This window comes from Scyliorhinus canicula, chromosome 16 (genome assembly GCF_902713615.1).
Source record: "Scyliorhinus canicula chromosome 16, sScyCan1.1, whole genome shotgun sequence".
NCBI classification, from domain to species: domain Eukaryota; kingdom Metazoa; phylum Chordata; class Chondrichthyes; order Carcharhiniformes; family Scyliorhinidae; genus Scyliorhinus; species Scyliorhinus canicula.
Window position 1 is genome coordinate 31693290 of NC_052161.1, and position 24073 is coordinate 31717362.

Below are 24073 nucleotides of genomic sequence, written 5' to 3' on the forward strand. Positions count from 1 at the left end.
TTTTCAATATATTCAAAATTTTAGCATCAACTACTTCCTGTGGTAATGAATTCCACAGGCTCACCACACTGTGTGAAGAAATGTCTCCTTATCTCTGTCCGAAATGGTTTACCCTGAATCCTCAGGCTGTGACCCCTGGTTCTGGACACACCCATCATTGGTAACATCTTCCCTGCATCTACCCTGTCCAGTCCTGTTAGAATTTTATAAGTCTCTATGAAATCCCCCTCATTCTTCTGAACTCCAGCGAGAACAATCCCAACCTAGTCAATCTCTCCTCGTATGACAGTGCCACCATCCCTGGAATCAGTCTGGTAAACTTTCGCTGCACTCCCTCGAGAACAAGAACATCTTTCCTCAGAGAATGAGACCAAAACTGCACAGAATACTGCAAGTGTGGCCTCACCAAGGCCCTGTACAATTGCAGCAGCACATCCCTGCTTCTCTACTTGAAACCTTTTACAATGAAGGCCTGTAGCCACCTGGGGTGGCCACTGCCCAACACAAAATGGAAGATTGCAAGGAATGCAGGGAAAATGGACATGTTGTAAGGCAAACAGCTTGCAAAACGATTGTATATTTGGACGACTGCAGAAACCAGTTTTGACTGTTGCAGAAACCAGACAGCACTGTGAAAAGAAACCAGTTAACATACTAATGAGGCGATACCGGGCGATCCCCAGATACAATGGAAACAAGTTAAACACAGATCGATACATTCTATGGAAGGCCAGACCCTTTGGAGCCAGAGAAGCCCAAAACAATAAGTCCCAAGAACCGCCCCTGCGACCGAGGAACTGCCCCATGATTGGGGGGTTCAAACATAATCGATTGGGAAGAGACCCAATCGATTCCAAGCAGGTAAGGGAGTCCGCCCAAAGGGGCGCGGACCCCCTGGGACCTATAAAAGAAAGGTCCCACACATGGTTCAGTCTCCTGTCTCCTACTCCAGCCTTCGGACGGCAGCCACCAACAAGTAAGTGCCTCCCAACGACCGCTACCAGAGATAGGCACTCCTGAACCCCTTTTTAATTGATACCAACCTGAAGTCTGCAGACCAGAGCAGAGCAAGAGGCCTTGTTCCCTGACCCAGCAGTTCCTTCGAGATAAGTATTAGTTATTTAGCGGTAGGAGTAAGTTTAATCCTTTTAGCGTGTGCATGGGTAGTTATTATAATTGTATTATAATAAACTCTAGTTGTTTGGACTTACTAATTGGTGTACGGTTTTATTGCTTTGAACTTCACCTTGAAGCTTCTGGCGGTGTCTTAACGGCACCTGGCAACTCCAGAGCTTAGAACAAGAAACAGAGCCAAATTGAGTGTTAAGCACACTCACCCAGAACGAGCAACAGGCCAACATACCATTAGCCTTCTTTACCACCTGCTGCGCCTGAATGCTTACCTTCAGTGAATGGTGCACAAGGACCCTCAGGTCTCGCTGCACACTCCCCTCTCCCAATTTACAACCATTCAGGTAGTAATCTGCCTTCCTGTTTTTGCTTCCAAAATGAATAATCTCACACTTATCCAGATTATACTGCATCTGCCATTGGTTTGCCCACTCGCCCAACATGTCCAGATCTTGCTGTAGAAAGTCATAAAACTTGCTGATTAACTGCTTAGGTTCCGTGGATATCAGGAATTTTTCCACCAGGGAGACAGAAGCTTCAAGGTGTATAGTTATCAATCTCTAAGTTGCAGATATTTGAAAACGGAGTATATTGGGATATCAAATTGCTGACACAGCTGCTCCAAAGATGACAAGGAAGCACCAATAAACATGTTGCGCAACCTACAAATACCTCCAAAGCTTTGACAAAGGGTCATCTAGACTGGAAACGTGAGCTCTTTTCTCTTCCACAGATGCTGTCAGACAAGCTGAGATTTTCTAGCATTTTCTCTTTTGGAATCTCAGATTCCAGCATCCGCAGTAATTTGCTTTTATTAAATACCTCTATACCTCCAGATATCAAATCCATAGTGTACAAGTGCTGGTGGAAATCTGGGTTACCCTGAATGGGAGAGAGAGCGGAGGTTAATTTTTATCTCCGTACCAGCTGACGGACTATCCTCCATACTTTTAAGAGTATTGATAATTAAATAATTTTCACACTTGACAGGCCCAGTCCTGAAATCCCTGTAAAACACAGGGCCTGTATACAGACTGACCTGCTTTAATGTCAAGCCAAATGGAGAAGGAGTCCTTTCTGACCCATTCCCTCACCTCAGGCTAAATGATGCACCCCAACGTCCTCAGTAAGCCAGGGAGCTGCACTTTGGTCATTTTCAAGTGAGGTTTCTTTTTGCTCTATATAATTGAACTGAGCATGCAACTGATTTCCTTTAGGACCCTAGTAGACAACAAGATTGACACCATCTGTAAAGGATACAATACCTTGGCAACATGTTCATCGTAATTAATGCTATCCTGCCTAACCACAACTTGGCAAGGATGACCAACGGTGCAGGTCCCACAGTAGATGAAAGTAAAGCGAGAAAATTTTCCCCATACAAATGTCTAGAGGAGGTAACCACAATAGCCAAATAATTAAACCGTGAAGGGGAACACCAAAATGGGAAATTAGCAAAAGGAGGAGGTCTCCCTCTAAGTCTTCCGCAGACGTCGTAAAATTAATTTTATAACCCAAGAAAAGGCTAAATCCACCCACCACATCAATAATAGCAGGATCAGAAATGTCCGGTTTAGATACAAACACATCATCCGCATATAACATGATCTTGTGTTGCTTTCCTCCACTGTGTAGCCCAAACACCGAGGGATCCTGTCTGATTGCCTCAGTTAGGGGTTCAATAGCTACTGCGAACAGTAACTGGGATAATGGCAACCCGTTCTCCCCATGTCTGTGTGGGTTTCCTCTGGGTGCTCTGGTTTCCTCCCACAGTTCAAAGATGTGCAGGTTAAATTAATTGGCCATGCTAAATTGCCCCTTAGGGTGGAATTACTAGGTGGGGGATTGGGCCTAGGTAGGGTGGTCTTTTGAAGTGCTGGTGCAGACTCAATGGGCCAAATGGTCTCTTTCTACACTGTAGGGATTCTATGATTCCACCTGATCAAAAACTTTCTCTGCATCCAAGGAAATCACCAACCCATCTATAATCCATTTTTGAAAGACCTGAATGACATTTAATAATCTCCTGACATTGTGATATGAATTTCAGCCCTTTATGAACCCAGTCTGATCAGTCTGGATGGTCATAGGGAGAATTCCTTCCAGGCACCACGCCAACATTTTAGACAACAATTTGAAACCTACATTCAGGAGTGAAATTGGCCTATAGGATACACATGCTTCAGGATTCTTGCCTGCCTTCAGAACTAAGGAGCTATTCTCTTCACAAAGCGTCTACGACAGCAGACCTGTTTCAAACAAGTGATTATGCATGACAATCAGAGGCTCCAATAGCAAGTCTTCAAGTTCCTTCTAAAATTCACATCCAAAACCCATCAGGCTCTGGGGGCTTACCAGTTTGAAGCTCTTCATGGCAAGAGCCACTTTCCCTCCAGAAACAGAAATATTTACGACCAACCTTTGGGCTTCTGAGATTGTTAGTAGTTTAAGGGAAGAGAAGAAATGCTCCACAAGTGTCAATGCATCTCCAGACTGGTCTGTTTGTATAAAATTGGCATAGAAACCTATAATTCTTGTTAGTATCTTACTTTAATCATGTATTACATTTGGAGTCTAGCACAGAGGGAATAGCCCTAGAGTCAACTCTCTACCAAGTAAGAAAAGCCAGTTTGTCCCCAAACTCATAACCTTTGTTTGGCAAACTTTAAACTCCTCTCAGCACCCGAGTCAAAGAGTCCAGCACTGTTCGATTTACATTAATTTCTTTCAGTAACAAATAGAACAAAGAACAAAGAAAATTACAGCACAGGAACAGGTCCTTCGGCCCTCCCAGCCTGCGCCGATCCAGATCCTTTATCTAAACCTGTTGCCTATTTTTCAAGGATCTACTTCACTCTGTTCCCCGCCCGTTCATATATCTGTCCAGATGCATCTTAAATGATGCTATCATGCCCGCCTCTACCACCTCCGCTGGCAAAGCGTTCCAGGCACCCACCACCCTCTGTGTAAAAAACGTTCCACGCACATCTCCCTTAAACTTTCCCCCTCTCACCTTGAAATCGTGACCCCTTGTAATTGACACCCCCACTCTTGGAAAAAGCTTGTTGCTATCCACCCCGTCCATACCTCTCATAATTTTGTAGACCTCAATCAGGTCCCCCCTCAACCTCTATCTTTACAACGAAAACAATCCTAATCTACTCAACCTTTCTTCATAGCTAGCACCCTCCATACCTGGTAACATCCTGGTGAACCTCCTCTGCACCCTCTCTAAAGCATCCACGTCCTTCTGGTTATGTGGCGACCAGAACTGCACGCAATATTCCAAATGTGGCCTAACCAAAGTCCTATACAACTGTAACATGACCTGCCGACTCTTGTACTCAATACCCCATCCGATGAAGGCAAGTTTAAGGGAGATGTGCAACAGAAAGCTACTAAAAAAGCTATAAAGAAGGGTAAGATAGAGTATGAGAGTAAACTTGCTCAGAATATAAAAACAGACAGTAAAAGTTTTTACAAATATATAAAACAAAAAAGAGTGGCTAAGGTAAATATTGGTCCTTTAGAGGATGAGAAGGGAGTTTTAATAATGGGAGATGAGGAAATGGCTAAGGAACTGAACAGGTTTTTTGGGTCGGTCTTCACAGTGGAAGACACAAATAAAATGCCAGCGACTGATAGAAATGAAGCTATGGCAGGTGAGGACCTTGAGAGGATTGTTATCACTAAGGAGGTAGTGATGGGCAAGCTAATGGGGCTAAAGATAGACAAGTCTCCTGGCCCTGATGGAATGCATCCCAGAGTGCTAAAAGAAATGGCTAGGGAAATTGCAGATGCACTAATGATGATTTACCAAAATTCACCAGACTCTGGGGTGGTCCCGGTGGATTGGAAATTAGCAAACGTGACACCACTGTTTAAAAAAGGAGGTAGGCAGAGAGCAGGAAATTATAAGCCAGTGAGTTTAACTTCGGTACAGTAGTAGGGAAGATGCTGGAATCTATCATCAAGGAAGAAATAGCCAGGCATCTGGATAGAAATTGTTCCATTGGCCAGACGCAGCATGGGTTCATAAAGGGCAGGTCATGCCTAACTAATTTAGTGGAATTTTTTGAGGACATTACCAGTGCAGTAGATAACGGGGAGCCAATGGATGTGGTATATCTGGATTTCCAGAAAGCCTTTGACAAGGTGCCACACAAAAGGTTGCTGCATAAGATAAAGATGCATGGCATTAAGGGTAAAGTAGTAGCATGGATAGAGGATTGGTTAATTAATAGAAAGTAAATAACAGCAAACGGGATTATTATTTAAACGATAAAATATTAAAGCATGCCGCTGTGCAGAGAGACCCGAGTGTGCTAGTGCATGAGTCACAGAAAGTTGGCTGACAGGTGCAACAGGTGATTAAGAAGGCAAATGGAGGTTATGTTGCAATTGTATAAGGTGTTAGTGAGGCCACACCTGGAGTATTGTGTTCAGTTTTGGTCTCCTTACTTCAGAAAGGACATACTGGCACTGGAGGGTGTGCAGAGGAGATTCACTAGGTTAATCCCAGAGCTGAAGGGGTTGGATTATGAGGAGAGGTTGAGTAGACTGGGACTGTACTCGTTGGAATTTATAAGGATGAGGGGGGATCTTATCGAAACATTTAAAATTATGAAGGGAATAGATAGGATAGATGCGGGCAGGTTGTTTCCACTGGCGGGTGAAAGCAGAACTAGGGGACATAGCCTCAAAATAAGGGGAAGTAGATTTAGGACTGAGTTTAGGAGGAACTTCTTCACCCAAAGGGTTGTGAATGTATGGAATTCCTTGCCTTCATTAAATGTTTTTAAGGTAAAGATAGATAGTTTATTGAAGAATAAAGGGATTAAGGGTTATGGTGTTCGGGCCGGAAACTGGAGCTGAGTCCACAAAAGATCAGCCATGATCTCATTGAATGGCGGAGCAGGCTCGAGGGGCCAGATGGCCTACTCCTGCTCCTAGTTCTTATGTCTTCTTGACCACTCTATCGACCTGCGTTGCCACCTTCAGGGTACAATGGACCTGAACTCCCAGATCTCTCTGTACATCAATTTTCCCAAGGACTCTTCCATTGACCGTATAGTCTGCTCTTGAGTTAGATCTTCCAAAATGCATCACCTCGCATTTGCCTGGATTGAACTCCATCTGCCCAACTTTCCAATCTATCTATATTTTGCTGTATTCTCTGACAGTCCTCCTCGCTATCTGCAACTCCACCAATCTTAGTATCATCAGCAAACTTGCTCAACAGGCCACTTATACCTTCGTCCAGGTCATTTATGTATATCACAAACAACAGTGGTCCGAGCACGGATCCCTGTGGAACACCACTAGTCACCTTTCTCCATTTTGAGACACTCCCTTCCACCACTACTCTCTGTCTCCTGTTGCCCAGCCAGTTCTTTATCCATCTAGCTAGTACACACTGAACCCCATACGACTTCACTTTTTCCACCAACCTGCCATGGGGAACTTTATCAAATGCTTTACTGAAGTCCATGTATATGACATCTGCAGCCCTTCCCTCATCAATTAACTTTGTCACTTCCTCAAAGAATTCTATTAGATTTGTAAGACATGACCTTCCCTGCACAAAACTATGCTGCTTATCACTGTTAAGTCTATTTTCTTCCAAATGTGAATAGATCCTATCCCTCAATATCTTCTCCAACAGTTTGCCTACCACTAACGTCAAGCTCACAGGTCTATAATTCCCTGGATTATCCCTGCTACCCTTCTTAAACAAAGGGACAACATTGGCAATTCTCCAGTCCTCCGGGACCTCACCCATGCTCAAGGATGCTGCAAAGATATCGGTTAAGGCCCCATACTCCCTCTGTTTCAGCCAGTTTTTACTTCCAATCAGTGCTGTTGCTCCAGCATTTTATGCCTTTGTTAGCTGTATATGAAATGACTAGCCCCCTAGCATAAGCCTCACAGATTTCCCACATGATAGAGGGGCTCATATCAAAGAGGGAATTGACCGAGTAGAAGAGGTAAAGATGTGATGCTCAAGCAAAGATGCATCAAATCTCCAAGACCTAAAGTGGGAGCAGGCCACCTTGAATAAAATTGAGGAAAACAGGTGCAAGGTTGGAGATCACAATATCGCCTGAAGAGCAGGAATTTGAAGTCCCCACCTATAAAAGAATTAGCAGTGGCCAGTTCAGCAAAGTCCACAAAGATTTAGTAAAGAAATCAGGGTATTAGTTCGGTGGACCATATACATTCGTTAACGAGGCAATTTCCCCACTTAAAAGTTCCATAACAATCACGTATATTCCACCTTATCCTTCACACAGTCCTCCATTTTGAAAGGCACATTTTTGACCATAATGGTGACACACCGACTACCGATCAAGAACAAGGTGAAAAATAACTGCCGCACCCAGTCCTGTTTCAACTTTAGGTGCTCCTGGGCATCTAAATGACTTTCTTGCAACAAGGCTATGTCAGCTATATATTTTTTTTAAGGAAAGGCAAAATATTTTTTCTCTTAATAGGATGTTGTATTCACCGCACATTTCGGAGTAAATTTTCAAATTAGCTATCGCTATTGCTCATTCAGCGAAAGAAAATATAGGATAAGATTTTTGCGCCCAGCCAGGCATGCTAAAAACATACGTCCCCACCTCCAATTATACCAGAGCTGCCAGTGACACATTATAACATGTTTTTATCAAATAAGAGACCTGCCTGTACCTTTGCAGGAACCAATTAACAATGCTTTAATCCCAAAATGAAACAAAAACTCAAAGTCATTAGTTCTAAGGGCTATTCCTCACCACACGCGAAGACCTGTAGGGCTGTCCCTACAAACTTTCCATCATTACACGCAGGGGTCATTCCCCTCAAAAAGGAGGAGATCTGGGGCGAAATTCTCCGACCCCACGCAGGGTCGGAGAATCGGCCGGCAGCGGCGTTAATCCCGCTCCCGCAGGGTTTTTAAATCTCTGACCGGCCAAAAACCGGCGCTGTGCAAATCCCGCCGGCAGCCTCTGAAAACAGCTGGTGCCGGCGGGATTTCATTTTTTTTTTTAGTTTCCACAAATCTCCGGCCCGGATGGGCCGAAGTCCCGCCGACGTGGCCACGGGTCACGTCGGCGAAAATCACAGTTGCTTTAAAACGGCGTCAACCATTGATGATGGTTGACGCCGTTCAGTGTCGGGGGGTGGGTTGCGGCATCGGGGGGGGGGGGGGGGGGGTGGGTTGCGGCATCGGGGGGGGTGGGTGGGTTGCGGCATCGGGGGGGTGGGTTGCGGCATCGGGGGGGGTGGGTTGCGGCATCGGGGGGTGTTGCGGCATCGGGGGGGGTTGCGGCATCGGGGGGGTTGCGGCATCGGGGGGGGTTTGCGGCATCGGGGGGGGTTTGCGGCATCGGGGGGGGTTTGGGGGCAGCGGCGTGCAGAGAGGGGGGGGCGACGGATGCCCGGGGCCAACGCACCGTCGCCCCCCCCCTCTGTACGCCGCTGCCCCCTACCCCAACCACCCCCCTCACCACCCCTACCTCCCTCCAACGCCCCTACCCCCCTCCCCACCACCCATACCCCCCTCCCCTCCACCCCTACCCCCCTCCAACGCCGCCCCCCCATCTCTCGCAACGCCGCAACCCCCCACCCTCAACGCCGCAACCCCCCTTCATCGCCGCAATACCCCCCTCTCAACGCCGGGTCCCCCCCCCTCTCAACGCCGGGTCCCCCCCCCTCTCAACGCCGGGTCCCCCCCCCCTCTCAACGCCGGGTCCTCCCCCCCCTCTCAACGCCGGGTTCCCCCCCCCCCCCCCCCCCAACGCCGGTACCCACACCCCGTCCCCCTCAAGGCCGGTACCCACACACCCCCCCCCCTCTCTCCTCCTCCCCCCCTTCCTTCCTCCTCCCCCCCCTTCCTTCCTCCCCCCTTCCTTCCTCCGTTAGTGGGGGGTGGGGGGTGCGGCATTGGAGGGGGGTAGGGGTGGTGAAGGGGGTAGGGGTGGTGAGGGGGGGGGGTTGGGGTAGGGGCAGCGGCGTGCAGAGGAGGGGGGCGACGGATGCCCGGGGCCAACGCACCGTCGCCCCCCCTCTGCACGCAGCTGCCCCTACCCCAACCCCTCACCACCCCTACCCCCTTCACCACCCCTACCCCCTCCAACGCCGCACCCCCCCACCCCCCACTAACGCCGCACCCCCCACCCCCCACTAACGCCGCACCAACCCCCCCCCACTAACGGAGGAAGGAAGGGGGGGAGGAGGAAGGAGGGGGGATGGAGGAAGGAAGGGGGGAGGAAGGAAGGGGGGGGGGGAGGAGGAAGAAGGGGGGGAGGAGGAAGGAAGGGGGGGGGAGGAGAGATGGGGGGGGCGACGGTGCATTGGCCCCGGGCATCCGTCGCCCCCCCCCCGTCTGCACGCCGCTGCCCCCCAGCCCCCCCCCCCCCCGATGCCGCAACCACCCCCCCCAAATGCCGGAACCCCCCCCCCCCGATGCCGCAACCCCCCCCAAATGCCGGAACCCCCCCCCCCCCCAAATGCCGGAACCCCCCCCCCCAAATGCCGGAACCCCCCCCCCCCCCCGATGCCGCAACCCCCCCCCCCCAAATGCCGGAACCCCCCCCCCCAAAAGCCGGAACCCCACCCCCCAAATGCCGGAACCCCACCCCCCCCAAACGCCGGGTTCCCCCCCTCCCAAATGCCGCAACCCCCCCCCCCCCCCCAAATGCCGGAACCCCACCCCCCCCCCCCAAACGCCGGGTCAGTCTCTCTCCTCCTCCTCCTCCAAAAAACGCCGGGTCTCACCACTTCCGCAGCTGGTGAAACTGACGCGTATCGCGTCAGTCAGCTGCTGGCCCCTCCGGGAACGGAGAATCGTCGCCTAAAAGAAGGCCCCCACGCCGGAGTCATCTACTCCAATTTTGCTCGCCGGAAATCGGCGTTACGACAGTCTGCAGAGAATTTCGCCCCTGATATGCCACAATAAGGAAGAGTACTAAACGCCCTTCCCACATTCTGACCCCACGCATTAGGACTTAAACCACTTGCCCATCTCCTGGCAGTGACATAACTCATATTTATCACAATTAAGATAAAGAGACCATAAACATAGATTACCATCATAAACGTACAGAGAAGAAGAAAAGACGGTATCTATCACAACCCTGGTACCATACCACCTGCACAGCACAACGCTTAACGAGAAGGATCATGAATGTTTTCCATTCAAAGAAAATGCCAGTCCCTGATATTCCTAAGGATAAAACATTCATTGCAGTGCTCAATTATCAACAGATCCCTGTTAACATGCTAAATAACCACATGATCCGGCAGGAATTATAATGACAAGGGATAGAGTCCGGAGAGTACAGTAAACTGCAGATTGTTACTCCAGATTATTGCCTTCCACGGAATTCACAAAAGCCAAGGCATTAGCCAGATTTTAAAATATCTTCACAGAATTGTTAGATACCACCCTCAGTGCAGCAGACTAAAGCAGGGCACAATTCATTCCAAAAGCCTGGAGTCATTTTCTAACTTCATCAAAGCCTCTGCGCTTCTGTTGTGTCGCCATCGAGAAATCTTAGAAGAAAGAGACCTTCTCCCCCATTACGCCTTACTGCTTTGGCGATTTCCGAAGTGATAACAACAAATAATTACAGGCCGGGGACGCTGATTGCTCCTAGGCCTCAAAGACAGGATACAATGTGCCCTTTCTAACTTGATAGGCCCAGCTTTCGTGTCCAGCTTAAGAAAACATGGCAACCAGCTCTCAAAGAATTTAATAGGAAGCTTACCCACTACTCCTTCTGGCAAACAGACGACCTGGACATTTTTCCTCCAGTCTCAGTTCTCCAGATCATCCAGGAATTCTGATATGTAGCTGATTTTCCAAGGACTTCAAGGGTCCTCAACTGAGGGAGTTACATTTTTGACAGTAAGGATTCTCTCCTCCATTTCAATGAGCCTCTTACTAGTATTCTGCAGTTCAACTTCATGAGCACAGATATTCTGCACCAATAAGTTGAGTTTGTTGTCAATGACTTTAATAATATTCGCAGTCACCAACGTTGAGAGTGCCAGATCGCGAGCCCGTTCAAGGATCAAGTCAGATCCACTTATGTTGCTTCTGACTGCTCTCTTTTGTCGACGGTTTCTTTAGGATTTGTCACCAACACTTAGACAGAAATCCTCCAGGGGTATAATATGGGGTATTCACTCCAGGAGTAGGCAAATGCAAGGGCGCTAAATATGATTAAAGGATGTGTAGGGCTAGATATGTTGGGTGGAAAGAAATTACTTCCTGGAACTGTGTGTGTACAGCCCACATAGGCCGAAAGGAAAGGACTGAGTAGGCCGGAGCCCACAGAAACACTGTTAGCCCCCTGTTTACATCACGTGAGTCCCTTGACTTGGATTTTAGCAATTCATACACATGGACATTCATCCACATCTTTTAGCACACAACCTGTATCTGTGAAATTTCCAATACCCCTTTGTCTTAATTCTAATTTTCTTTACCACACAACTGGGAGCTAAAGCTAAACCGTTAAACATTTTGGAACTGTCTGACCTCAAATCAAGGTCTTCGAAGATCCGGGATTTTAATAGTTCCTGGTCGATACACCAATGTTTTCTTCGAAGGTATGCTTAGGTCATTGTTTTTCAAAATAATCTGCTCGTGGTTCCAGAATTGTATAACATCTTTTTTCTTGAATATCATCAATGCACCATAAACATTAAATAAGACAGTAAATTATTTTAAACTAACAAGTACCAAAGGAGGGTTAGTCCAGACCTGCAATGAAGATACTGTAAGATACTAAATGGTGTTTAACTTATGAATGAAAGCATATTGCGGTTTACTGAGCTCATCTTGCAAGTGTTACGTACTATAAAATGATCCATCACTGCTTACAGCCTGGAAAATTGTTCGCTAACAGTATAATTTGGCAGTTCTTGGCCAGTGAATACTCAAGTACTATCCTTAGCACTGCATCTTTGAGAATTCCACTTTAAAAAATGACAAGAAAGCTGAAGCACTGATGGCTACCTGCAGACATAATTCTTACCTTATTGTATATTGAGGGCAACATGTTCGATTCATTGCGGGCTTGTAAACATACATACCACTCCTAAAAATAATTAAAGAGATTATTTTAGAATGTTACACAACCATAGTGTAAATCAAATCCACATATCAATCTGATTATGTTTTGAATTGACTAGTTACCCTGCAGCACAAACCAAGTGACAGGCAAATGATCAGATGTCAGGTTTTAGCCAATATGGGGAGACACAAATTCAGAAGGAATCAATACAAAGATTTTCCTTTCCTTCTAATGAACTCACTTGATCAATATCACTTCATCAGCTGTAACCTAGGTTAGAAAACTTAATTGACACAGCACAAACTGTCCAGATCGTAGAATACCTTTAGAGCAGAAGGAGACCATTCTGCCCATCGGGTTTGCGCCAACTCTCAAAAAGAGCACTCTAAAAGGTTCATTCCCACGCCCACCTACCCGATCCCCGTAACCTAACCTGCACATCCCTGGACACGAAGGGGAAATTTTGTACTGTCAATCCATCCAACCTGCACATCTTTGAGATGCTTTTTTTTCCAACATTGATCATCTGAAGAGGTTTTTCTACCTTCTTACATTTCTGGGCAAGCTGACCTTTGTTTGGATGGTGAACCTTTCAAACTCTCTTGCTTTCTCTATTTCATTAATACCACTGTCAGTGCCTATCTGCCTTTTGCTGTCTTGTCCCTTCTAAACTCCAAACATGTTTCCTAACATACTGCCTTCAGCTTGGCTAATTCGTTCCCAAAACTTCAAGATTTTGAATCTAGTTCCTTCTTTGAACAATAAAGTTTGTAAACACAGGTTTTGTATCACTTAATCATGTGAATATAATTTCATCTCATTCTTTTCATCTTTAATCACATCCTGCATTATTCCCTTTAACAATGTTTTAACAAAATATCCTTTCTTGAGTTTCGAGCGCCATGTATGAGCCAAGGATAGGCAATCTGGGCCCACATCTCCTTCAATGCTGCTTTAAAAGGTACTAGAATAGCCTCCGGTAGCTCTGCCTCTTTCCATTGGGAATATATGGCTTGTGAATGCCTCTACTATTTTCTTTAATATGGATAGTACCACAATTAATTTATCCCTTTTTAAGTTTTGCAGACAAACTCATTTGCTTTATCAATTACTTAATGTTATATTACTTCTGAAGTTAACTTAGAAATAAAAACAGTTAAGAATCAAAAATGAAGCATCTTGTGCCGAGGAAATATTTTGGAAGGAGGTCAGGATTTATAAACTTTCACATTAGAATAAGAGTCAAAATTTATGCACTAAATTTCAAAGGACTGTCAGAAAGAATAGAAAGGAAAGAATTAGAAAATAACAATATAACTAAATTATATGATGAACCAATAATTGATAAATAATGTCACCATGAAAGTTTATTTCTGGTATGATATGCATGAATTTATTCAAAGTAACAGCCAATAGATCAGAAGAAGACTTGTAACTATTTTGATATCAGTCAAAATGTGGAAAGCTGGGCAGCATGTTGGTGCAATGTCTAGCACTGCTGCCTCATCACACCGCGAGCCCCGGTTCGATGAGGCCCTGGGTCACTGTCCGTGTGGCGTTTGCACATTCTCCCCATGTCTACGTGGGTCTCACCCGCACAGCCCAAAAATATGTTCAGGGTAGGTGAATTAGTCACGTTAAATTGCCCTTAATTGGAAAAACAATAATTGGGTACTCTAAATGTATAAAATAAATGTGGAAAGCTGCTGAGACCAGCAAATGAAAGGTCATGAGACATGCAAACATAATAGCGTCTATTCATCCTTGACGCAAAACCTCTTCATTCCAAGTGCGAGTTTGACTCACTCTTCCATCAAAAGTCAGGATTTTGTGTATTCAAGCTGCACTCCAAAACCTTGGCCACATTTCTTTTAAATTATTTCACGGGACATGGGCAATGCTGGCTAGGTCAGGATTTATTGCCCATCCCAAATTGCCCTGAAGAAGGTAGTGGTGAGCTGCCTGTTTGAACCACTGCAGTCCATGTGGTGTAGGTATAGTGCAGTTTTGACTCAGTGTCTGTGAAGGAATGGTAATATAGTTCCAAGTCAGGATGTTGTGTGGCTTGGAGGAGAACTTGCAAGTGGTAGTGCTGCCTCTGGCTTTCTAGATGACAATGGGCCGGGGTTTCGAAGGTGCTGTCAGAGGATCGTTGATGAGTTGTGTGTGTGCATCTTGTGGACACTGCTGCCGCTGTGAGCCAGTGGTGGCGAAAGTGAACGTTAAAGGTGGGGTGGAGAGCCAGTCAAGTGGGCTGATTTGCCCTCGATAGTGTCAAGCTTCTTGAATGTTGTTGGAGCTGCACTCATCCAGGCAAATGGAGTCTTCCATCACACGCTTGACCTGTGCCTTGTAGATGATAGAGGTGAGTCAGGAGGTGAATTACTCTCTGCAAAGTTCCCAGCCTCTGACTTGCCCCTGTAGTCACAGCATTTATATGGCTTGCACAGTTCAGTTTCTGGTCAATGGTAGACCCCAGGATGTTGATAGTGGGGATTCAGCAATGGTAATGCCATTGAATACCATGGAGAGATGGTTGGGTTCTCCCTTGTTGGAGATGGTCACTGCCTGACACTTGTGTGTCATGAATGTTATTTGCCACTTATCAGCCCAAGCCTGAATGTTGTCCAGGTCTTGTTGCATATGGTTTTGGATTACTTCAGTCCGTGGGGCATATCTGAGGAGTCGCAAATGGTACGAACATTGTGCAAACATAGAACATAGAGCAGTACAGCATAGTACAGGCCCTTCGGCCCACGATGTTGTGCTGACCATATATTCTAATCTCAGATCAACCTAATCTACACCCCTTCAATTTACTGCTGTTCATGTGCCTGTCCAAGAATCGCTTAAATATCCCTAATGACTCTGACTCCACAACCTCTGCTAGCAGTGCATTCCACGCACCCACCACTCTGCGTAAAGAATCTACCTCTGACATCTCCTCTAAACCTTCCTCCAATTACCTTAAAATTATGTCCCTCGTGACAGCCATTTCCGCCCTGGGGAAAAGTCTCTGGCTATCCACTCTATCCATGTCTCTCTCTCATCACCATGTACACCTCTATCAAGTCACCTCTCATCCTTCTTCGCTCCAGTAAGAAAAGCCCTTGCTCCCCCAGCGGGAGATAGAGGAGCAGATAGGTAGACAGATTTTGGAAACGAGTAAAAACAACAGGGTTGTTGTGATGGGAGACTTCAACTTCCCCAATATTAACTGGGACTCACGTAGTGCTAGGGGCCTGGACGGGGCAGAGTTTGTAAGGAGCATCCAGGAGGACTTCTTAAAACAATATGTAGATAGTCCAACTAGGGAAGGGGCTGTACGGGACTTGGTATTGGGGAATGAGCCCGGCCAGGTGGTAGAAGTTTCAGGTGGGGAGCATTTCGGGAGCAGTGACCACAATTCAGTAAGTTTGAAATTGCTGGTGGACAAGGATAAGAATGGTCCGAGGGTGAATGTGCTAAATTGGGAGAAGGCTAATTATAACAATATTAGGCAGAAACTGAAGAACCTAGATTGGGGGAGGATGTTTGAGGGTAAATCAACATCTGACATGTGGACTTCCGGTTGCGGTGATGCAGTGCTAAGCCACACGTTCGGTGGCTCCCGCTATTTTTGGACTTTCGGGCTCTTTAAGGGCCCGCAACGGCGCTGTTTTGACTTTTCCCCGGGTGGGAACTTTTCCCCGGGTGGGAACGCAGCCTCTATGCTTGCCGGCTGGTGGATGGGCTGGACTAGAAGTGGAGCGACCAGAAAATCAACTTTGCAGCAGGAGAAGGTGCGAGGCAGAAAGGACAAGATGGCGGCGGGCGGGGAACCGGCGTGGCAGCAGTGGGCGAGGGAGCAGCAGGAGCTGCTGCTGCGCTCCTTCCAGGAACTAATGGCTGAGATGCTGGAGCTGTTGAGGGCATCGCTGGACAGGCTCAGGGCGACTCAGACGGCTCAGGCTGCGGAGATTCGGGAGCTGCAGCAGAAGAAGCTTCGGAGAATGAGGGCGAACTCCTGGGCCTGGCGGTGAAGGTGGAGTCGCACGAGGTGCTTCACAACAAATGGTTGGCAAGGATGGAGGAGATGGAGAATCGCTCCCGCCGGAAGAATCCGTGGATTTTGGGCCTCCCGGAGGGGCTGGAAGGTTCGGATTTGGGGGCCTACGTGGTCCTGATGCTGAACTCACTGATGGGCACGGGGTCGTTCCGGGGACCCCTGGAGCTGGGGTGTGCCCATCGGGTGCTGCTGCGGAAGCCCAGGCTGAACGAGCCGCCCAGGGCGCTTTCAGCGCTTGGTCGACTGTGAGTGTGTGCTTCGTTGGGCTAAGAGGGAGAGGAGTAGCAAGTGGGAGAATACGGAGATCAGGATCTACCAGGACTGGAGTGCGGAGGTGGCAAAGAGAAGGGCTGGGTTTAACCGGGCGAAGGCAGTGCTCCACAAGAAGGGGGTCAAGTTTGGCCTGTTGCAGCCGGCACGCCTGTGGGTCACTTATAAAGACCGCCAACTTTATTTTGACTCCCCGGAGGAGGCCTGGACTTTTGTCCAGGCAGAGAAGCTGGACTTGAACTGAAGACTGGGGAATGCTGTACGCAGCCCGGAGGTTTTGTCCTCCTTGATATCCTTTCGCTTTTTTTTGGTTCCATTGAAGGATGTTTTTTCTGTTCTGTTTTTTCTTTTCTGCTTTTCGGGACTGTTATCTGTTTACTTGGGTGTTTTATCATATCATGTTGGGATTTTTATTATTTCACTGGTTGCGGGTTTGGGTGGGGTTCACGGCCCTGTTGGGTCACGTGCCTGTCTTCCCGTGTTTTGGGTCAGGGGGGCGGGGCTTGGAATGGGGGCGCGGGCTTTTCTCCCGCGCTGGAGAAGCAGGGGGCGGGGGCGGCATTGGGGGAATGGGTGTGTGACACTGGGGAGGGTAATTGGGGTGGCGGGAGCAGCCGGGGTCAGCAGGAGTCGGCTGATCTACGGAAGTACAATGACTGGAGTTACGCGGCTAGCGGGCGCCCTAGCTTGGGGGGGTGGATACCGGGTTGCTGCTGGAATGGCTAAGAAGGAGCTGGAGCGTGCAGAGGAGGTCAGGATGGGGGTCTGTCGCTGTGGGGAACGGGCTGAGCGGGGGGCGCGGGCACGTGGCAGATTACGGAAGGGTGATGGCTAGTCGAGGGGGAAGGGGGGCAGGTGGCCCTCCGATCCAGCTGATCACCTGGAATGTGAGGGGACCGAATGGGCCGGTCAAACGGTCCCGCGTGTTCGTGCACCTGAGGGAGCTGAAGGCGGATGTGGCTATGCTTCAGGAGACGCACCTGAAGGTGGTGGATCAGGTTAGGTTGAGGAAGGGGTGGGTGGGCCAAGTGTTTCGTTCGGGGCTGGATGCTAAAAACCAGGGGGTGGCGATCCTGGTGGGGAAGAGGGTGTCGTTTGAGGCGTCGAGTGTGGTGGCAGACAGCGGCGGGAGGTACGTGATGGTGAGCGGCAAGCGACAAGGGGAGCGGGTGGTGCTGGTCAATGTATACGCCCCGAATTGGGATGATGCGGCTTTCATGCCGCGCATGTTGGGCCGGATTCCAGATTTGGAGGCGGGGGGCCTGATAATGGGGGGGATTTCAACACGGTGCTGTTGTTCCAGGACGGGTAGGAGGCCTGCGGCGGCTAAGGTGCTGAGGGGGTTTATCGACCAGATGGGAGGGGTGGATCCATGGAGGTTCACGAGGCCGATGGCCAGGGAATTTTCATACTTCTCCCATGTGCATAAGACCTACTCCCGGATCGATTTTTTCGTTTTAGAGAGGGTGCAGAAGAGATTTACCAGGATGTTGCCTGGTATGGAGGGCATTAGCTATGAGGAGCAGTTGAATAAACTCAGTTTGTTTTCACTGGAACAACGGAGGTTGAGGGGCGACCTGATAGAGGTCTACAAAATTAGGAGGGGCAGTTTTCCCCTCCATTTCCATTGACTCCAATTTTGTTCGAGGGCTCCTTGATACCATGCTCAATCAAATACTACCTTGATGTCAAAGGCAGTCATTCCCATCTCACCTCTGGAGTTCTGCTCTTTTGTCCATGTTTGGACTAAGGCTATAAAGAGGTCAGGAACTGAGTGCCCTGGCGGAACCCAAACTGAACTTCAGTGAGCAGGTTGTTGCTGAGTAAGTGCCACTTGATAGTACTGTGAAAGACACTTTCCTTCACCTTGCTGATGATCAAGAGAAGACTGATGGGGCGGTAATTGGCTGGGTTAGATTTGTCCTGTTTTGTGTGAGACCAGCTTTTTAATTCAAAATTTATTCACTGAATTTAAATTCCACCAGCTGCCATGGTAGGATTTGAACCCACATCCCCAGAGTGTTATTCGGGGCATCTGGATTACTAGTTCGGTGACATTACCAGTCAATTATGGGATTTTCTGCAGGGATCAGTGCTGGGCCCCTTGCTGTTTGTAGTGTACTGCACGATAATTATCTATGTGGGGGTATGATCAGTAAGTTTGCAGATGAGATGAAAATTGATGGTGTGGTAAATAGCAAGGAGGAAAGCCTTGGATTACAGGACAATATAGGTGGGCTGGTCAGATGGGCAGAATAGTGGCAAATGGAATTTAACCCTGAAAAGTGTGAAGTGATGCATTTCAGAAGGACTAGCAAGGCAAGGCAGTACACAATGAATGGTAGGATGCTAGAACAGAGGACCAGAGGAATATTGGAATGCATGTCCATAGATCCCTGAAGGCAGCAGGACAGGCAGATAATAAGGTGGTTAAGAAGGTCATTTGGGATATTTGCCAATATTAGCCGATGCATTACTCGAGGCAGAGAATATAAGCGCTGGGACATTATGTTGGGAGCTGTATAAAACACTGGTTAGGCCACAGCTGGAGTACTGTGCGCAGTTCTGGTTGCCACAGTATAGGAAGGATGTGATTCACTGCAGAGGGTGCAGAGAAGATTCACCAGATGTTGCCTGGGCTGAAGCGTGTCAGCTAAGAAGAGAGGCTGATTAGGCTGGGGTTGTTTGCCCTCTAGCAGAAAAGGCTATGGAAGGGGGGGGGCTGCTTTAGGTGTACAAAATTCTGGTGCACATATACAATGTAGATAGGAAGAAACATTTCCCCTTAATAGAGCGGTCAGTAACCAGGAAGAGCATAGAGGGAGCTAAGGGGGCGGGAGATTAAGAGGGGATTTGAGGAGAAACCTTTTACCCAGAGGGTGGTGGGAATCTGGAACTCGCTACCTGAAAGGGTAGTAGAGCGGGGGAACCCTTACGAGATTTAAGAAGCATCTAGATGAGCACTTGAAACATTGTAACATTCAAGGCTACGGACCAAGTGCTGGAAAACGGGATCAGAATAGATAGGTGGTTGATGGCTGGCACAGATACGAAGAGCCTCTTTCTGTGCTGTAAGACTCTGTGTAAATTGAGTGTCATGTTTCAGAAGTACCTCAATGGTACAAGTCATTTTGGGGTGTCCCAAGAATGTGAAAGATCTATATTACAAAAATGAAAATTCTGTTTTGGAGCATAAACACAACATTAATGTACAATATCTTTTAAGAGTGGTACTTGCCTCCTCCACCCTCGGTCAATTAGATCTTGATAGTCCTGAACTGACATGGTATGAGCCCACATACCTATAACATAAATACGTTAAAATTTTATAACTGCTCAGTTATCCATCAAAAGATTTCATACATGCATAATATCAAAGTGAAAAGATTTATACATGAATTTAAGAATACTCAGCCATGCCAATTTGCCATATTTATTATGGAGATTCGACAGTTTAAATAAACTCAGGCTGTCCCAGATTTTCCAAGTCTGCACCAACATCACTTACATTGTTTTCCACCCATTCTGCACTTTCCTTGCACGTTTCTCACCCCTGGTGGTTCTGGATCTTCTCTCTGCATTACCTCCCATCCCCATCCCCACCGCACTCCACTCCAAAGAGTGCCAGGACTTGCTATAAATATTGATGACATTGTCCAACATAGCTATAAGGAGCAAAGTTTTTGTTTTTTCTGTACAAAAGCAAATGTTCAAAAGGAGCAAACAGCCAGAACATCCCTCCCTCTTCAACTACATCAACCCCATCATGTGTAAGTTTAAAATAAATCTTCAGCAAAAATTCTAGAAGGAAAAGGAGAAGAGAGAATTTTTCACTCATTTCAGGATCTGGAACACCATCTAATAGGATTGTCAAAGCTGATCCCATAAATAATTTTCAAAGGGAGTTGAACAGGTACTTGAGGATCAGAAACTTAACAGTGTTACAGGCATAAAGAACGGATGTGGGGCTACGGATTAATGCTTTTTCCAAGAACCAGAACAGGCACAGTAATCAAATGGGAACAGCAACATTGATCCCAGTCGAGGTGTGAACTGTCCTCATGAACAGGTCACAATGCCCCAGGCACCCAAAGCCCTCCCTCTTGCATTTGGAATAAACCAGACATTAATGTACTTTATAAACTTCTTCCCCAGCTCCTGAACCTCTTGACAGCAGAACCTCAACCCTTTTCAGATCAGTAAAATATCACATTTAAAATGAAATGAAATGAAATGAAAATCGCTTATTCAAATGAAGTGACTGTGAAAAGCCCCTAGTTGCCACATTCCGGTGCCTGTTCGGGGAGACTGGTACGGGAATTGAACCCTCGCTACTGGCCAGCCTTGGTCTGCTTTAAAAGCCAGCTTTTTAGCCCTGTGCTAAACCAGCCCCTAAAAATACAAGCCTGTTACAACACTCGGATCCAAGCAGAGACTTTAACCAGGTTTCATTATGTTCCACCATCTTTCCAGCCCAACTAAAATGTTTAAATTAATTTTGATATGTTTGCAGAAACACACCATGGCACTGATAATATTTACATCACATTCATACAAAAATTACAGAACAGCTTTCAACAACAGAACCAACCATTTAATGAGGAAATACAGCTTTCTATGCAAAGTTCTCCAACCCTTCTTATTTTAACACAATCTCATAGCTTAACACAAAATTCACTTGTCACCTGCAAAACCTGTGCTCAGGTGCTTATACCCATATGTTTTCCACCGTTCTAATTTTTCCAATTATACTGCCAAGTTGTTAAATGTCTACTAATAAGCGGTTTAGGAGCCTGGAATGGAAAACAGCGCCTGCCAATTATTTGTTCAGGGCCCAAGGAACAGAGGAAGACATGCATTTTATAAGAATGTACATGCCAAAAGGCAAGATGGCAGAATAGTGGTAATGACACTGGGCTAATAATCCAGAGGCCCAGGCTAATTTTCTGGGAACATGGGTCAATATCCCACCACGGCAGCTGATGGAATTTAAACTCAAGTAATAAATCTTGAACATAACGCTAGTTTCAGTAATGGCGACCATGACAACTGTTATTAATTGTTGTAAATACCCATCCGGTTCACAAACCCCCTTTAGAGAAGGAAATCTGCCATTGTTACATAAAGAATTAGATGTTTTTTACGACAATCGGTAATGGTGTCATGGTCACCATTACTAATACTCGCTTTTAATTCCAGATTTATTAGATGAATTTAAACTCCACCTGCTGCCATGGTGGGATCTGAACCGGTGTCCACATCATCAGCATGGGGCTCTTGATTACCAGTCCAATGGCATTAACAGAATGCCACCATCTCACCCTTAGCTAACAGCCACCATGTCAACCTTATAATGCCTAGAATAATGAGCAAGCTGAGCTTCACGGTCCCATTACTACAGTGATCTGATAGCAAGAAGGTCACACACCAGGCAGGGTATCAGTGACATTCTAGTCCAGACAGGCCGCTAAATACCAGAAGGGAAGGAAAATACCCCAAAACATTGAACTATAATAATAATATAATAATCCTTATTGTCACAAGTAGGCTTACATTTCAATGAAGTTACTGGGAAAAGCCCCTAGTCGCCACATTCCGGCACCTGCTTGGATACAGGGGGAGAATTCAGAACGTCCAAATTACCTAACAGTACGTCTTTCAGGACTAGTGGGAGGAAACTGGAGCACCCGGAGGAAACACACGCAGACATGGGGAGGATGTGCTGACTCCGCACAGACAGTGATCCAGCCGGGAATCGAACCTGGGACCCTGGCGCTGCGAAACCACAGTGCTAATCACTCTGAAGGATTATATCAGAAATGCCAACAAGGCCACCAAACATAATCCCGCTGCAAGGGGGCAGGGAAATGTGATGCAGCAAAGTCTTCAACAGATGTGCTGCTGAGAGGTAGATACTCAGCCAGACTTTGGTGCCCTTGTATACCAGTCGATGAAAGTAATCGCACAGGTACAACAGGCTAGAAAGAAGGCAAATGGTATGTTGGCCTTCACAGCGAAGGGATTTGAGCATAGGAATAGACATGTTTTACTGAAATTCTATCGGGCATTAGTGAGGCCACACCTGAAGTATTGAAATGAAAATGAAATGAAAATCGCTTATTGTCACAAGTAGGCTTCAAATGAAGTTACTGTGAAAAGCCCCTAGTCGCCACATTCCGGCGCCTGTTCGGGGAGGCTAGTACGGGAATTGAACCGTGCTGCTGGCCTGCCTTGGTCCGCTTTAAAAGTCAGCGATTTAGCCCAGTGTGCTAAACCAGCCCCTGGTTGTGTGCAGTTTTGGTGTCCTTATCTGAGAAAGGATGTTCTTGCTATGGAGGGAGTGCAGCTAAGGTTTACCAGGCTGATTCCTGGGATGATGGGATTGTCATACGAGGAGAGTCTAAGTCAGTTAGGATTTTATTCATTGGAGTTTAGAAGAGAGAGGGGATCTCATAGAAACTTACAAAATTCTAACAGGATTAGACAGGGTAGATCAGAAAGAATGTTCCTGACGGTGGGAGAGTTCAGAAATAGAGGTCATAGTTTGAGGATGAGGGGTATACCTTTTCACTGAGATGAGGAGAAATTTCTTCACCTGGAGAGTGGTGAATCTGTGAAATGTGCTACCACAAGTGGTTGAAGCCAAAGTATTGTTTAATTTCAAGAAGGAATTAGATATAGCTCTTGGAGCTAAAGGGATCAAGGGATATGAGGGGGAGGCGGGATCAGGGTATTGAATTTGATGATCAGCCATGCTCATAATGAATGGAGGGGCAGGCTCGAAGGGCCAATGGCCTCCTCCTGCTTCTATTTTTTATGTTTCTATGAACCTGTAGGGTTACCTTTCAACAGAAGAGAAAAAATTATATCACTAATCACATCAATGTTCACCATATCAGGCAACAAATAAAACTCCCTTCAACAGGACACTGACAAACTTTATATTCAGAAATGTAAATTGAAGTAATCAATGGCAGCTTCAGTGGAATGCTGCAACCTTTGCATTATTACCCACAGAGTTTGCCCAGATTCTGTAGTACCTAGGGCTACAGTAATAATTGACAAATACACCACTTCTGGGTTGCCCTCAGTTTCAGGTAACACAAAGTTAATGGGGGAATGGAAACACAAGTTTCAGGAATCAAATTCTTGAGGGAGGAATAATTTGCGGGTGGGGTACAGTCAAGTGCAACTGAAGTTCTAAACAAACTTCCATAGTTCAGCCCAGTTGTATATGCTTGACATTTAGCAACTTAAAACAACTATTTATAATTTGTTAGAAAGAGTGGTGTCAAATAAATTATATCGACTTCCGGTTGCGGCTATGCGGAGCTAAGCCGCACGTTCGGCAGCTCCCGCTTTAATAGGACTTGTGGGCTCGTTTAAGGGCCCCAAACGGCGTTGATTCGACGATTCCCGGTGGATAAAGGGGTCTGGAGCAAAACCCCCCGGGATTTATGGTGCGGACCCGGAGTGGGGCGAGGAGAAAAATGGCAGCAGCTCCCCTAGAAAAGCAGGGGAAGATGGACAAAATGGCGGCCGGTGAAGCCCCCGAGGA

The 24073-nt window shown here is 46.9% G+C and overlaps 1 protein-coding gene across 6 annotated transcripts in view; it reads right to left on the reverse strand.

Annotated features, from left to right (window-relative positions):
• Positions 1-24073, reverse strand: part of LOC119979283 (arginyl-tRNA--protein transferase 1) — a 350309-nt gene that overhangs the window by 315506 nt on the left and 10730 nt on the right. For all 6 annotated transcript variants that reach the window (XM_038821318.1, XM_038821322.1, XM_038821321.1 and 3 more), the window contains exons 2-3: positions 19754-19817; positions 12159-12221 (exon numbers count right to left, since the gene is read on the reverse strand). In XM_038821318.1, coding sequence (XP_038677246.1) covers positions 12159-12221; positions 19754-19817 — 127 coding nt within the window. The remainder of the gene's footprint in view (positions 1-12158; positions 12222-19753; positions 19818-24073) is intronic.